The sequence below is a fragment of the Myxine glutinosa genome, chromosome 6 (genome assembly GCF_964187855.1).
Source record: "Myxine glutinosa chromosome 6, kmMyxGlut1.1, whole genome shotgun sequence".
NCBI classification, from domain to species: Eukaryota; Metazoa; Chordata; class Myxini; order Myxiniformes; family Myxinidae; genus Myxine; species Myxine glutinosa.
In genome coordinates this window covers 185,099,985-185,116,537 of record NC_136266.1, presented here as the reverse complement: position 1 = coordinate 185,116,537, position 16,553 = coordinate 185,099,985, and the positions used below count along the sequence as shown (strand labels likewise).

Sequence of the window (16,553 nt, the reverse complement as noted above, 5' to 3'; positions counted from 1 at the left end):
TTGGGTACATGGAGTAGTAGTGTAAGATACACATCGAATTGGGTACATGGAGTAGTAGTGTAAGATACACATCGAATTGGGTACATAGAGTAGTAGTGTAAGATACACATCTAATTGGGTACATAGAGTAGTAGTGTAACATACACATCTAATTGGGTACATAGAGTAGTCGTGTAAGATACACATCGAATTGGGTACATGGAGTAGTAGTGTAAGATACACATCGAATTGGGTACATGGAGTAGTAGTGTAAGATACACATCTAATTGGGTACATGGAGTAGTAGTGTAAGATACACATCGAATTGGGTACATAGAGTAGTCGTGTAAGATACACATCGAATTGGGTACATAGAGTAGTAGTGTTAGATACACATCTAATTGGGTACATGGAGTAGTCGTGTAAGATACACATATAATTGGGTACATGGAGTAGTCGTGTAAGATACACATCTAATTGGGTACATGGAGTAGTAGTGTTAGATACACATCTAATTGGGTACATAGAGTAGTAGTGTTAGATACACATCTAATTGGGTACACAGAGTAGTAGTGTAAGATACACATCTAATTGGGTACATAGAGTAGTAGTGTAACATACACATCTAATTGGGTACATAGAGTAGTCGTGTAAGATACACATCGAATTGGGTACATAGAGTAGTCGTGTAAGATACACATCTAATTGGGTACATAGAGTAGTCGTGTAAGATACACATCTAATTGGGTACATGGAGTAGTAGTGTTAGATACACATCTAATTGGGTACACAGAGTAGTAGTGTAAGATACACATCGAATTGGGTACATAGAGTAGTAGTGTAACATACACATCTAATTGGGTACATAGAGTAGTCGTGTAAGATACACATCGAATTGGGTACATGGAGTAGTCGTGTAAGAAACACATCGAATTGGGTACATGGAGTAGTCGTGTAAGATACACATCTAATTGGGTACATAGAGTAGTAGTGTAACATACACATCTAATTGGGTACATAGAGTAGTCGTGTAAGATACACATCTAATTGGGTACATGGAGTAGTCGTGTAAGATACACATCTAATTGGGTACATGGAGTAGTAGTGTAAGATACACATCGAATTGGGTACATGGAGTAGTACTGTAAGATACACATCGAATTGGGTACATGGAGTAGTCGTGTAAGATACACATCGAATTGGGTACATGGAGTAGTAGTGTAAGATACACATCTAATTGGGTACATGGAGTAGTCGTGTAAGATACACATCTAATTGGGTACATGGAGTAGTAGTGTAAGATACACATCTAATTGGGTACATGGAGTAGTCGTGTAAGATACACATCTAATTGGGTACATGGAGTAGTAGTGTAAGATACACATCGAATTGGGTACATGGAGTAGTACTGTAAGATACACATCTAATTGGGTACATAGAGTAATAGTGTAAGATACACATCTAATTTGGTACATGGAGTAGTAGTGTAAGATACACATCTAATTGGGTACATAGAGTAGTCGTGTAAGATACACATCTAATTGGGTACATAGAGTAGTAGTGTAAGATACACATCTAATTGGGTACATAGAGTAGTAGTGTTAGATACACATCTAATTGGGTACATGGAGTAGTAGTGTAAGATACACATCGAATTGGGTACATAGAGTAGTCGTGTAAGATACACATCTAATTGGGTACATGGAGTAGTCGTGTTAGATACACATCGAATTGGGTACATGGAGTAGTAGTGTAAGATACACATCTAATTGGGTACATAGAGTAGTAGTGTTAGATACACATCTAATTGGGTACACAGAGTAGTAGTGTAACATACACATCGAATTGGGTACATGGAGTAGTAGTGTAAGATACACATCGAATTGGGTACATGGAGTAGTAGTGTAAGATACACATCGAATTGGGTACATAGAGTAGTACTGTAAGATACACATCGAATTGGGTACATGGAGTAGTAGTGTAAGATACACATCTAATTGGGTACACAGAGTAGTAGTGTAACATACACATCGAATTGGGTACATGGAGTAGTAGTGTAAGATACACATCGAATTGGGTACATGGAGTAGTAGTGTAAGATACACATCGAATTGGGTACATAGAGTAGTAGTGTAAGATACACATCTAATTTGGTACATGGAGTAGTACTGTAAGATACACATCTAATTTGGTACATGGAGTAGTAGTGTAAGATACACATCGAATTGGGTACATAGAGTAGTCGTGTAAGATACACATCTAATTGGGTACATGGAGTAGTACTTGTATCGCTTTCATTCATTGTAATGATATTTACTGTGGGAGGTACTTGGTATTTATTAATCTCAGCACAATTGTTTAATTCGGTGTGATCATCATCGTGTCCTATTCTTTATGTACATGTATCATTGTATCATTGTATCATGTATGTGCTTGAGAATGTCCCTTTTTCTCCAACAGGACGCATGAGTTCTTGAGCGACCACAATGTCAGACTGTTGTGTGCGCGAGTTCACCCGCCATGCCGGAGATCTTCTGCTGAACCTGCAGGAGCTGCGACTTCGCGGAGTCCTCACGGACGTGGCCTTGCTCGCCGGTGGAACGCGCTTTCTTGCACACAAGACGGTCTTGGTGGCTTGCAGGTATCTGGAGTTGGGCTTCAGGTGTTGGGTGTGACAGTTGGTTGTGAATGTCGATGCACAGTTCCATTAACTTGTAGATTAGATCATCAGAATGTTTGTGAGTTTTGTCCGAAGGAATTTTTCAGATATTCCCACGAAGGACATCCTCGGCTTCCATTTGTGTTTTCAACATGAAAGTGACGGCAACATTGAGATTGGTTCCAAAGGCCTATTATCAAGCAGCGACACACTATGGCCCTGCATGTCCCTTACCTTTCATCCCTCCTACATCAAATAATGTCTCCCATCTTCCTCGAGTTTTCCCTTTTATTCATCCAATGCACATTCTTATGCCCACCTTATACCCATGTGTTTGCTGTCTTCGGTTTATAACGATTTCTTCTCTTCTTGTGTCACATCTCCTCTGCCCTCTCCCCTCCTCCACAGCCAATTCTTCTATTGTGCACTCGCAGACCAACGTGTACCCATTTCTGTGTTACCTTTACCTGGTGTGGAACCCAGCGCGCTTTCCATCTTGCTTGATTTCATGTACACATCACGCCTGCTGCTTGGTCCTGACACGGCGCATTCCGTGCTCTCCGCTGCACATGCCCTCAACATGGACCATGTCGTGGCCGCCTGCTCGCATTTCCTGCAGTTTGGGTGCGTTCAACAGGGGCATGATGTTTTCGGTGTCGGTCAATTCTTTTTGTGATTCATCATTAACATTATGCCTTCAATGTCAATGCACTGTATTCTTGCCTGCCTGTTTTTTCATCACCTCCGCAGTGTCCTGTCTCACTCTCACTATCCAAGAGAAGGTGTTCTTCTGCCCCCACAAGTACAAAGGACACCTCTGAAAGACCTTTTGGATATTCCAGTTTGTCTTGTGTCACCGGCGACCAGTACAAGCAATCCTCGATTTTCAAACTTTGGTACCCTAGGAGTGCCAGTTCAACACCCACGCCATTCTCCGCCACCAAAGGAAGTCTGTGACTCATTGGTTGAATGTGGCGCAAAGCCTTTAGAACCAGCTGAAGTGACCACCACTGATCTCTCCATGTGTTGTGTCAATAATCAGGGTGAGGAAGCTTGCAAGACTTTACCACAGGTGGCATTGGTAAATTCTGGGGTTGGCACAAAAAGCGGAGTGTCTTCTGTTCCCCCAAAATCCTGCAACTGGAAAAAGCAAAGGTTCCTTCCACGTGGTGATGAGCAAGTGGAAAGGGAGCTCGGCACAAACGTCGAGGAGAAGGTTCAGCATGAGGGAACCAGCAGTACTGGGAATACACTTCAGTTGATGATTCAAAGTCCCAGTTCTGGAAGGAAAGACAACGCAAACTCTGAACTTTCACAAACAAACTGCCTTGATCACCTGATGGAGAGGTAGGTTTTGGCGTTTCTATAGATGCTTCAGTTTAGTCATCATAATCACCAAACATGTTGTCTACATTCCTTCCATTATGCATTTGTCAAGCCTGCGATTTCCCGCTGTCCAGCTAATATATACGTATTGCTATATACTCAAGAAATTTGGATTTGGGATCAAAATATGACTATCAGGCAAGAGCACAGATCAGATTTTATTTCTTGGTATTTATATGTACAGTCAGACTCCGCTATTTGCGATTCCACTATTCGTGGAATCCGCGTATTCGCAATTGATAAAATGTGACATGTTTCTCCATTCGCGGGAAAATGTTCCGCAAATTCACTGGGTTTTTTTTCCCCCTATTCACGGCCATGTTCCGCGAATTCGCTGGTTTTTTCCCCCTATTCACGGCCATGTTCCGCGAATTCGCTGGGTTTTTCCCCCTATTCACGGCCATGTTCCGCGAATTGGCTGGTTTTTTCCCCCCTATTCACGGCCATGTTCCGCGAATTCGCTGGTTTTTTCCCCCCTATTCACGGCCATGTTGCGCGAATTCGCTGGTTTTTTCCCCCTATTCACGGCCATGTTCCGCGAATTCGCTGGTTTTTTCCCCCTATTCACGGCCATGTTCCGCGAATTCGCTGGGTTTTTTCCCCTATTCACGGCCATGTTCCGTGAATTCGCTGGGTTTTTTCCCCTATTCACGGCCATGTTCCGCGAATTCGCTGGTTTTTTTCCCCCAATTCGCGGCCATGTTCCACGAATTTGCTGGTTTTTTCCCCCCAATTCGCGGCCATGTTCCGTGAATTCGCTGGTTTTTTCCCCTCATTCACGGCCATGTTCCGTGAATTCGCTGGGTTGTTTTTTCCCCCTATTCATGGCCATGTTCTGCAAATTCGCAGGGGTTTTTCCCTCTATTCACGGCCATGTTTCACGAATTCGCTGGGTTTTTTCCCCCTTTTCACAGCCATGTTCCGCGAATTCGCAGGGGTTGTCCCCCTATTCGCGGCCATGTTCCACAAAATCACGGTTTTTTTACACTGTTGATAAACTGTTACTATTTATAATGCTGTTATTTTAATGAGATCAAGTATTATTATTTATAATGCTGTTATTTTAATGAGATAAATTATTATTTATAATGCTGTTATTTAAATGAGATAAACATATTATTTATAATGCTGTTATTTTAATAAGTTAAACTGTTATTATTTATAATGCTGTTATTTTAATGAGATAAATGTATTATTTATAATGCTGTGATTTTAATGAGTTATACTATTATTATTTATAATGCTGTTATTTTAATGAGATAAACTGTTATTATTAGGAATGCTGTTACTTTAATGAGATAAACATATTATTTATAATGCTGTTATTTTAATGAGATAAACTGTTATTATTTATAATGCTGTTATTTTAATTGAGATAAACTATTATTATTTATCGTGCTGTTACTTTAATGAGATAAACGTATTATTTATAATGCTGTTATTTTAATGAGTTGAACTGTTATTATTTATAATGCTGTTATTTTAATGAGTTGAACTGTTATTATTTATAATGCTGTTATTTAATGAGATTAACTGTTACTATTTATAATGCTGTTATTTTAATGAGATAAACTGTTATTATTTATAGTGCTGTTACTTTAATGAGATAAACGTATTATTTATAATGCTGTTAGTTTAATGAGTTAAACTGTTATTATTTATAATGCTGTTAGTTTAATGAGTTAAACTGTTATTATTTATAATGCTGTTATTTTAATGAGATAAACTGTTATTATTTATAGTGCTGTTACTTTAATGAGATAAACGTATTATTTATAATGCTGTTATTTTAATGAGTTGAACTGTTATTATTTATAATGCTGTTATTTTAATGAGATAAACTATTATTATTTATAATGCTGTTATTTTAATGAGATAAACTATTATTATTTATAGTGCTGTTACTTTAATGAGATAAACGTATTATTTATAATGCTGTTATTTTAATGAGTTGAACTGTTATTATTTATAATGCTGTTAGTTTAATGAGATAAACTATTATTATTTATAATGCTGTTATTTTAATGAGATAAACTATTATTATTTATAGTGCTGTTACTTTAATGAGATAAACATATTATTTATAATGCTGTTAGTTTAATGAGTTACACTGTTATTATTTATCATGCTGTTATTTTAATGAGTTGAACTGTTATTATTTATAATGCTGTTAGTTTAATGAGTTAAACTGTTATTATTTATAATGCTGTTATTTTAATGAGATAAACTGTTATTATTTATAATGCTGTTATTTTAATGAGATTAACTGTTATTATTTATCATGCTGGTATTTTAATGAGATAAACTACAAACGCTCACCCATCCCCTTTTACCACGCTGTGCCCCCTCCCACAACTAAGGCTGTTTAAGAGTTCTCTGGACGAAGATTCTTCATCCCAGCACTGCTCCTTGGTTCCCTCTGGCACAACTTTTCAAGAGATGGAAGTGCGCAATGCATTGCCACGGCAACACCAGGATGATGGGAGAGGTGAGTCAATTGTTGAGTTCAAAGGTTGATGAGTACTTCTGTTCACCATTTAACCCTCCCCCCCCTCCCCCCCCCCCCTCTCCCGTCTCCCCCCCCCCCCCCTCTCCCCACCTATAATCATATCTCGTTTGCTCTTCCACAATTGGAAACCGCCTTTTCCTGTGGGTTTTATCAAATTTTTATGCATTTTGTGCTGCACACTTTACCGTGAATTGAAAAAACAGTGGGGATTATGAAAAGCTCTTTTATGGACCTATAATTTTTAAATAGCAAATAAACAAACTATTTTGGTTGCAATGCTTCTTGAAAAATAAAAATCCTGTTTATTTCTCACTAATTTGTTTTACATTGTTAATACAGTCATGGATATTGAACAAAAGCTCAGAATTGACATACTGACCACTTACTGTTCAACCCCTACTGTCCCATTTTCCTTCCCTCAAATCCAATCCACTCCATTTCCTGTCCTTGACTCATCCCTGCAGACAGAGCACAAATAGCCTGTGGAACATGCGGCCTGGTGTTGCCTAAGGAGCCCGGGTTGAAGAGGTATACCAGACGGCATGCTTCTACCTCCTCCATTCCTGACAAGCCATACAAGTGTGAAACCTGCCATGCTACGTTCCGCTACAAGGGGAACCTTTCCAGTCATAAGACTGTCCATTCAGGTAGAGCTCGGATCAACCTTATCATTTCCTCATGTGGCAGGTCGACCCCTACAGTGAACCGGCATTGATGCAAAACACGTGTGTGTGTGTGTGTGTGTGTGTGTGTGTGTTCCTCACATGTATGTACAACAGGAGAGAAGCCTTACCGTTGCAACGTGTGTAGTGCACAGTTCAACCGCCCAGCAAACCTGAAAACTCACGCACGAATCCATTCTGGAGAGAAACCATACAAGTGCAACACCTGTGAAGCACGCTTCGTGCAGGTGCTTCCCCCACCCCTTCACCATTAAAGTGCAGGTGACATGCATTGTAGTTGTCAAAATAACCATTGATTTTCAACACATCACTTTACCCAAGCAGTTTTGTTGTATGAAAACTTTCATCATCACCACTAACAAAAGATAATCTCTCATTAAAAATCAGAATTGTCTTTTTAAAAAGTAGGGTTTTTTTGTTGTTTTTTTCCACAATTTTCTGTCAATGAACTGACATCCGACGGGACTCCACTTATTTTTTTGCTATTACCCTGAATAAGCATTTCGGATTCTGAATTATTTAATAGATTAATACATTATAAGCATATCGGTTTTAAATATTCTGCAAAATAATTGATATGAGGTAAAACCGAAGCAATGTATGTTACCATGGCAGTAAAGCAAACAATGATTAACCTTCATGTGATAATAAACATGACTGATGATAGTGTCATGTTTTGTGTATGAACCAACACAAGTAGTTTCATCGAGCATTGCAATCATTTTTTAGCATTGGCCTGTTTGGCATTCCAATCTGAGCTCACAGCTCAGTGTTACTAAAAGGAGACGTGTGTCGTTGGTTATCTCCAAATGCAGGTTTCAGATGATGGAACAGAGCCCACCCAGGTGTCGATGTAGCCTTGTGTGTGTTTGTGTGTGTGTGTGTGTGTGTGTGTGTGTGTGTGTGTGTGTGTGTGTGTGTGTGTGTGTGTGTGTGTGTGTGTGTGTGTGTGTGTACACGCGTGCGCATGAGTGCATCATCACCACCAGTCCTCCTCTTTCTCTGCCCCCCCCCTTCCACTCGGGTCCGCCAAATCTCAATCTCTCTGCCCCCCCCTTCCACTCGGGTCCGCCAAATCTCAAACTCTCTGCCCCCCCTTCCACTCGAGTCCGCCAAATCTCAACCTCTCTGCCCCCCCCCTTCCACTCGGGTCCGCCAAATCTCAACCTCGCTGCCCCCCCTTCCACTCGGGTCCGCCAAATCTCAACCTCTGCCCCCCCTTCCACTCGGGTCCGCCAAATCTCAACCTCTGTGCCCCCCCCCCCCCTTCCACTCGGGTCTGCCAAATCTCAACCTCTCTGCCCCCCTCCATGTGCGTGCATGCGTGTCCTCCTCGACGGGTTAGTGTCGGCAAAACCCATCAAGCTGCGGGCACCTTCCCCTCCCCTACCAAGCTTTGGCATGTCACTGAATCTCAGAGCTTAGAGTCCTAGTTTCCATTTGCAAGATAATTGGTTGGTAAGTGAAATCGAAATAGTTTTTTATCTATCTATTTTTTTTTTTTTACAAGATTTTTATTTAAAAGTGTAATTGTTATTAACTGTTAAGACTGATAAGGTTTGTCAGTAAAGCAAACAGATGGAAATGTAATGATACGCTGACAGAATTGACTGGTTAGGTTGAGTGTTGTTTTCGACAAACGTTTGTTGTTGTTTTTTACTTTTGGCTTACTCTGCGTGCATTGCACATCACGTGCAGCAATTTCACCTCCCTGTGCCTTGTATTTATTGTGATTTTAAAAATATCGCTTTTGTACACCGACCTTGAGGCTCGGGTTGCAAGCCACCATCTACAATTCCGATGTAAGACGCATAATTACTCCTCTTCTGGATCTTCAGAGTCTTTGGGGTCCTTTGTGTCCTAAGGGTCCATATCTCATAATTACTCTCTGCCGCTCCATATCTCAACCCTCAGATCGGCAGTCTGCAGCCTCCTCACTCTCTGCAGACCTGGACAAAATCACAGACTGGTCAAACAAGTGGAACATGTCTTTCAATTCTGACAAATCTCACACTCTTACGATGTCTCTCAAAAAAGACCGACTGGACAACCCTCCCATCCACTTTCTGAATAATCCTCTCCAAGAAGTTCTGTCACTCAAGCTTTTGGGTCTCACTATCTGCCATGATCTTTCCTGGGAAAACCACATTTCAAATCTGGCCTCCAAAGCCAGTCGCTGACTGGGCATCCTCCGTCGTGTGAAGTCCTTCTTTGGCACACCTGAGCTCCTCACCACATACAAGGCTTTCATCCGCAGCTCAATGGAATACTGCTCTCCCCTCTGGGCCGGTGCTCATGCTTCACACCTAGCTCGGCTTCACATTGTTGAAACCAAAGCTTTCAGAATCATTGGAATCTACCGTGATGACGCTATCTCCGAGGGCCTTTCACTCACTCACCGCAGGCAGGTTGGTGGTCTTTCCGTCTTCTACCGACTCATCTCCAGCCTTGCCACCCCCAGCTCTCTCTGGGCTCTGTCCCCCAAATATTCCTACAGGTCGCACAAGATCTGCCAGCAACCCTCTTCTGGTTAAACTGCCAAAATCAAGACTCTCTGCTCACCTTCACTCTTTCATTCCTTTTTTCTCCCGCCTCTGGAGCAAACTCCCTCACTCTCTTCAATCCCACTCCTCCCTCCAAGTCTTTAAAACAGCTGTTCACCACCATCTCTTATATTCCTCCATCCAAAACCTTGATTTTTTCTACCCCCGTTAAAACACCCCAAACCCGCCTCTTTCAATCCGCAACTTCTTTCCTGAAATTCCTAGTGGTGAAATTCCTAGTAGTGTTCATTTCCTTTATACCATGCACCCCAGCCCTCCCCCTTCCACAGATCTACCGATGTCCCTGTTCTCTACTGTTGTGGTTGTGTGCTTCCCTCTCTCCCGCCCTCTCCCCCCCTCCCTTCATTGTATGTTTTGTGTTTCTGTGCATGTTTTCATGTTCAATGTGTTAGCTCTTGCACGAGCCTCGATTCTGTATCCCAAAAAACAAAACAAAGATCACACATAACATGTTTATATCTAACATGAACGGTGCCATATCCATCAATACACTCACGTCAAATGGTATTGTACACCGCACCTTTCCTATGCCATCTCCAGGCATTGCAAATCGTCATTGCTGGGTACCGAAGGGGGCTCGGCAGTGACGCACGCTGAAAGGGAGGACTCAGTTTTGACTCTCGTTGTTTGTTTTCTTGCTTTCTTGTTTGTTTTCTTGTTTGTTTGTCCAGGCGATATCTCAGCCATCCTTTGAGCTAGGAAGCTGAAATTTCGGCACAATAGTGAGCAAGTCCTTTGTCAAAAACTGTATTTTTTGTTTTTTGAATAATCAATTAATTGAGGAGTTATTTAATTATTAGCGATTAATTAAGTATTAAGTATTATTACTATTAAGTATTAAGTATTAAGTATAATTAAGTATTAAGTATTAATTAAGATTAATTAAGTATTAATTAAGTAACCCTGGTGTTGGGCTAGCGGCTAGGGTGCCGGCTTAGGATCCTAGGATCCTGGGTTCGAATCCCGGTCGATCGCTGAATTAACGCCAGGGGGGTTGACTCAGCCTGTCATCCTTCCGAGGTCGGCTAATTGAGTACCAGTTCCCTGGTAATTCCCTGGTTGTCGTTAAAGGCGGCAAAAAGGGTTGGCGTCAGGAAGGGCATCCGGCCGTAAAACATTGCTTCAAAAAGGGGACCAAAAAACAACAACAACCACGGTTCCCGAAAAAGGCCAACCCCCGCTTTGCGGGGAAAAATGGCCTCTAAAGGTGGTTATTATTATTTTTTTTTTTATTAAGTACTTATTTAATTAATCAAATTTCCTTTCTCTTCTGACCATTAACTCAGGCACCTTTTGAGTTAGGAAGCTGATATTTGGACATGCCAATGACCAGGTGATTTGGCCGCAAAGGCTATTTTTGATTTATTAATTAATCAATTAATCGATTAATTATTAAATTATTCGATTAATGACTAAAACATTTTTTTTCCAGTTACAGATTCTGATGAAATGGTGGTGGTTTATGTGTTCTATGACCGAATTGATTAATAATTTAATTTTTTTATGATTATTATTTATTTATTTTCATTATTAATTATTTATTTATTTTCTTTCTTATTTGGCCAATATCTCAGGCACCTTTTGAGCTGGGAAGCTAATATTTGGACATGACAGTGACCAAGTGATGTGGCTATCAAGGATATTTTTGATTTATTGATTAATCATTTAATCGATTAATTATTTATTTGTTTAATCGATTAATTATTTATTGATTAATCAAGTAATTATTTAATTTTTTATTAATGACTTATTTAATTAAATTTCTAAAAGATACATCTTCGGATGAAGCACTAGTGGTTTATTTATGCTATTAGCCAATTGATTAAGAAAATATTTTGCGATAATCTTTTATTGATTTTAATGATACAATTAATCAATCAATTAGCGTACACCTCTCCCTCCCAATGCAGCCTCTATGAGCTGAACTGCGGTATTGCCGGGCACCGGAGGCGCCCCGGAAATGCCACGCTGTAGGATATTTAGTTATTTGGCATGGGGGCGGTGTACTTTGAATGTATCTGTACTTGTTTTCTACTTTATCACTCAAATCTTCCCCACACACCCAGAGTACAACTACCACCTCATTCCATCCCGCACTTTAGAAATGCACAGAAGTCAAAAAAACAAAAAACTGACCCCTCTCAAAAAGGAACACTCCGTCGGGGCGAAAGCCATGAAAATCCTCGACATTTGGCTCAACAAACGCGCAGAATTTTTTGCTCACAAACTTATGCATTATTTGTCTTTCCATCTTGATTCCAAGATCTGCCAAGTGAAACTGATCAAAAACTTTCCGCTTTAAAACGACTGAAAACTTTGTGTTTATCAAAAAGGAGTTTGATCGTCGTCCAGACCACTTCATTCATCATTAGCGTTTGCCTCTTCTCAAAACAAACCTCTGAACCCTTCCACTCATGCCTATCCCTCTCTCCAGGTGGCCCACTTGCGTGCACATGTTCTCATCCACACGGGAGAAAAGCCCTACCCATGTGATACGTGTGGAACCCGCTTTCGACACCTGCAAACACTAAAAAGCCATGTCCGCATTCACACAGGAGAAAAGCCTTACCACGTATGTACCTGTTTTACATTTCATCAAATGACATAATATCACTCCTATGACAATTGTGTGTGTGTGTGTGTGTGTGTGTGTGTGTGTGTGTGTGTGTGTGTGTGTGTGTGTGTGTGTGTGTGTGTGTGTGTGTGTGTGTGTGTGTGTGTGTGTGTGTGTGTGTGTGTGTGTGATAATAGCTAACGTGTGAGGCACCTTACAACCGAGTATGTTGATTACTATGAAGTTTTTTGGAAGTCTGTAAAACACAGAGGGTGTCGATGTGCTTCCTTGTGCTTCTGGAATCCATCTGAAATCTCAGTTGTTGCACTCATCGTGTTACTCCTCCTATAACTATACATCTAGCTGACGTTTCTCTTTCCTCGTCTTCCTGCCTCAACCCAAGTGTGAATCCTGCGAGTTGCACTTTCGACACAAAAGCCAGCTCCGACTACACCTCCGACAAAAACACGGTGCAGTAACCAACACAAAGCGCCAGCCGGCACCACCGCCACCCCAAGAACCCGAGCCGCCCCCGCTTCAGCCATCCGGCGCCCAAGCAGAGGCTCACCGCCAGCCAACTCGTGCGGGAAGCGGCCCGTCCTCCGACGAAGACGATTCCGGACTCTCACTGAACGGAGAAGCCGGCTCGCCCTGCTACAGCAACAGCGGCAGGAGTTCAAGTACCAACTCCTGCAGCGTCACAAGCCCACCGACTCTCTCGACGAGAAATATTGCTGTACCTGCTACTCCCACGGCCTAATTCGTATGGCAGGCTTTAAATATTCGGGAAGGATGGAGCGGGGGACGTGTTGGGTTGAGAAATCAGAATGGAGATTACGGCCATAACGGAGATGTGCTGTCATAACGGTCAAGATAAGTGACATTTCTCATAACTACCAAAAATTAGGAAAGAGAAATCACGCCTGAAATGTGAATCATGCCGGATGCAACGTGAGTAATGACCGAGAATCAAAGTTGTAACTGGTAGTGACGGAGTTGGAAGCGGAGGTACTGCTTCCACAGCTTACGTCATCCATTGCTTATAAAGCTGCATATTTTGCACGATTCGTCTGCTGCTGCCGTCGCTGCTGCTTCTGCTGCGTGCCAGCCTTAGCTGGCATCGGCATCTCTGCGTTCTTTATAATGTTTGGAAAAAAATAAAATAATTAAAAATCGCTTCAAAATTTTTAACTTAGGCAAAGCATTATAGTCTTTAAAAATGAGGCACAGAGCAACTTTTTGCTGATATTGTGATATGAACAATAACGTAAAAATTCTGATCGGTTATTGCATTCATGCCAAAGAAGCACTTGAGAAAAATATATTTTTGTGTAACTGTATAGAGAGACGTTGATGTATGATGCGTGTGTTCTGCATGTGATTTCTATTGTCTTGTGTATTGTTCATTATCGGACATATGCAATGAGCTTTTGATTCAAATTGGCAAAAAATTCAAGGAAGCATTTACCTGTATGCCATTTTACTTTTGGGTAAACGTCGCCCTGCTGCATTTGGTCTTTGCTCTTTGATACCCGCTGCGTATTGGTCAATCTGTGGTTTGTTTCTGCACTGTAAGATGCTGCTATTTTGTGTTGTCCTTATGAGCTTGGTGCAAGCTGGAGTATTAAATGTTTTTCGAAACCTTTGTGGCAATGTTTCCCATCATGCCCTTAAGGGGTATCATCATACTGTTCTTCTTCTTCTTCGTCCGTACGCAGCACAAGGCTGCGGGGTAGCATCATTGGCTGCTGATGCAACACTGGTTAGAGCAGGAATTTGGGATTTGTGCAGGGTACCTGGCGATAGCCGAGTGACTTTTCACGGAGGACACCTTGGGAGGTAGAACGTCCACCGACGAATGCTGGAGACCTCTGGTAAGCAAACTACAACATTACATATCGCCGCAGGAGACTACAGTGACACTTAAGGCGAATTTAGAAGAGAGAGAGAGGTTCCATATTTCCTAACCCACATTTTCCATATTTCCTAACCCACACCCAAACCCAAACCCACATGGGTGCCATATTTCTCCCTCATTGTCTGCGATCTCCGTCGAATATCAAAGACAATGATACTTGGTGGAAGGAGAGGGAGGAAGTGTTCAAGGTTGCTAATGTTGAGAAATTGTGCAGTTCATTTGCTGAAAATGCATCTATTTATTATGTATCCTCATGATGAAGTTGTGACGTCAGTTTGTTCACATGACGTGTACTAGGATGAAAAAGGGGTTATGGATGATCACATCGAGTCCCAATGTCTCGTTATACTAACATGTAGATTTGATGTTTGTCTCCTCTTCCAAACGATCTACAGCATGAATACACCATGTTAAAATGGGCTGGAGAATCGAAATAAATGGAATACGTGATGTAGATAATGTGATATTGAATTCGATCTCCAATGATCCTGGTTTAACCATAAATTTGAAATCGATGAAATTGGAAGTATATGGTGAGATGGCGGAGTGAAATCTGCAAATTGATAACGTTTATAATGAAAAAGTCAAATAATTTGAATATCTTGGAAGATTAATAACCCTGGATGACGATATCTCATTTGGGATCAATGGAAGAATCGTGATGGACAAAAATTATCCAATCTTAAAATTCCAGAAGTAAAGATGTACTAATTGAGACAGCAATTGAATCGCACTTATTATATATGAAGCTGCAACTTGGACATTGAGGAAGAAAGACAAAAACCAACTGGACTTGTTTAGACGTTCAATTTGGAGGATGTTGGTTGTGTGATCAGATACGATTTCAAATAACTAGGTGAAAATAAAACATTTGATCATCAAGGAAGTTAAAATGGTTTGGACATGTTTTTAGAGCAGGATGATTTGATAAAAACAACTAGGATGGCACACGGTAGAGCACGTACCTCCGCCAAGCTGAACAGTTTACGTGTTGTATCTCGCCGATAGGCTTATCTGCAGCAAGACCTTTACCAAGATCTAATGGACTTGTTCTTGTCGCCTACCCAACTCATCCAGCAAGTTTTGAAATCCAGTATCACGCTATATATTGTTATGGTTCAGTGTCATGGGGATCACGAGGGGTGACTCGGACCTGTTTCCCAACCTCTGACCCTGAAGCTGATGATCCATGGATAACGCCGCGACCCGACGGGTTGCTAAGCAACCACGGACGCTGTCTGAGGTGACTAAATCCGATAGGGTTCCTGCACCCAATTTGCGCGTCATCCAGTCCCGGTGATTTAGTTATCCCAGATGGAGAATCATGCACTCGATGCCCCCATCCTTATCTATTAATAAGGTACGGCCTTGTCGCTCGCAAGATATACTACTGTGTTCAAAAAGTATCCGACCTTTATTTTTCGTGCGTGAAAAAAAGAAGCTAGGGAGGCGTTGATTGGTGCACGTATGTAGGCGATCCTAATGCACACGCGTGAATTTTTTCCCACCTGCAGAAGCTGTCATTCGACGGCAGACCGCCGATGAGAGGACATGTAAGTGAGCGCCGTCGGATTTTCGTTTTTGACAAAATGACGGAACAACTTGAACAACGCTACTGCATCAAATTTTGTGTAAAGCTTGGCGATTCCCAAGTGGAAACGATCCGCAAGATTCAACACCGTTCATTCCATTATGAAGGAGGATTTGGGCTTCAGGAGAATCTCAGCGAAGTTCGTACCAAAGCTGCTAACGATTGAGCAGAAGCAACTCCGTTTGGAGATCGCACAGGACATGCTGGAGACTGTGAACAGCGATCCCAGCTTCCTCAACACAGTGATCACTGGCGATGAGTCCTGGGTTCATGGGTACGACCCAGAAACCAAGTTGCAGTCATCACAATGGAAGCATCCAATATCCCCGAGGCCAAAAAACACAAAATTTGATGCAGTAGCGTTATTCAAGTTTTTCCATCATTTTGTCAAAAACGAAAATCCGACGGTGCTCACCTACATGTCCTCACTCATCGGCGGTCTGCCGTCGAATGACAGCTTCTGCAGGTGGGAAAAAATTCATGCCTGCGCATTAGGATCGCCTACATACGTGCACCAATCAACGCCTCCCTGGCTTCTTTTTTTCACGCACGAAAAATAAAGGTCGGATACTTTTTGAACACACTACGTAGGTGCCTCATACATCTGGGGAAATTAGATAGAAAAGGGGACAGAACGAGGAAGAAGAAGTTGGCGCATATTGGCTACCGCTTTTTCACCCGTACGTGAGCAGGCTGGCCCACGTGGGTCC

At 41.6% G+C, this 16,553-nt stretch overlaps 1 protein-coding gene across 7 annotated transcripts in view; it reads left to right on the top strand.

The window, feature by feature from the left end:
• The window catches only part of BCL6B (BCL6B transcription repressor), a 60,067-nt gene extending 46,088 nt beyond the window's left edge, over nt 1-13,979 (top strand). For all 7 annotated transcript variants that reach the window (XM_078780988.1, XM_078780990.1, XM_078780993.1 and 4 more), the window contains 8 exons: nt 2,440-2,620; nt 3,047-3,262; nt 3,389-3,985; nt 6,385-6,512; nt 6,998-7,180; nt 7,313-7,443; nt 12,215-12,352; nt 12,738-13,979. In XM_078780988.1, coding sequence (XP_078637114.1) covers nt 2,466-2,620; nt 3,047-3,262; nt 3,389-3,985; nt 6,385-6,512; nt 6,998-7,180; nt 7,313-7,443; nt 12,215-12,352; nt 12,738-13,094 — 1,905 coding nt within the window. In that variant the 5' untranslated portion in view covers nt 2,440-2,465 and the 3' untranslated portion in view covers nt 13,095-13,979. The remainder of the gene's footprint in view (nt 1-2,439; nt 2,621-3,046; nt 3,263-3,388; nt 3,986-6,384; nt 6,513-6,997; nt 7,181-7,312; nt 7,444-12,214; nt 12,353-12,737) is intronic.
• The last annotated feature ends 2,574 nt before the right edge of the window (nt 13,980-16,553 follow it).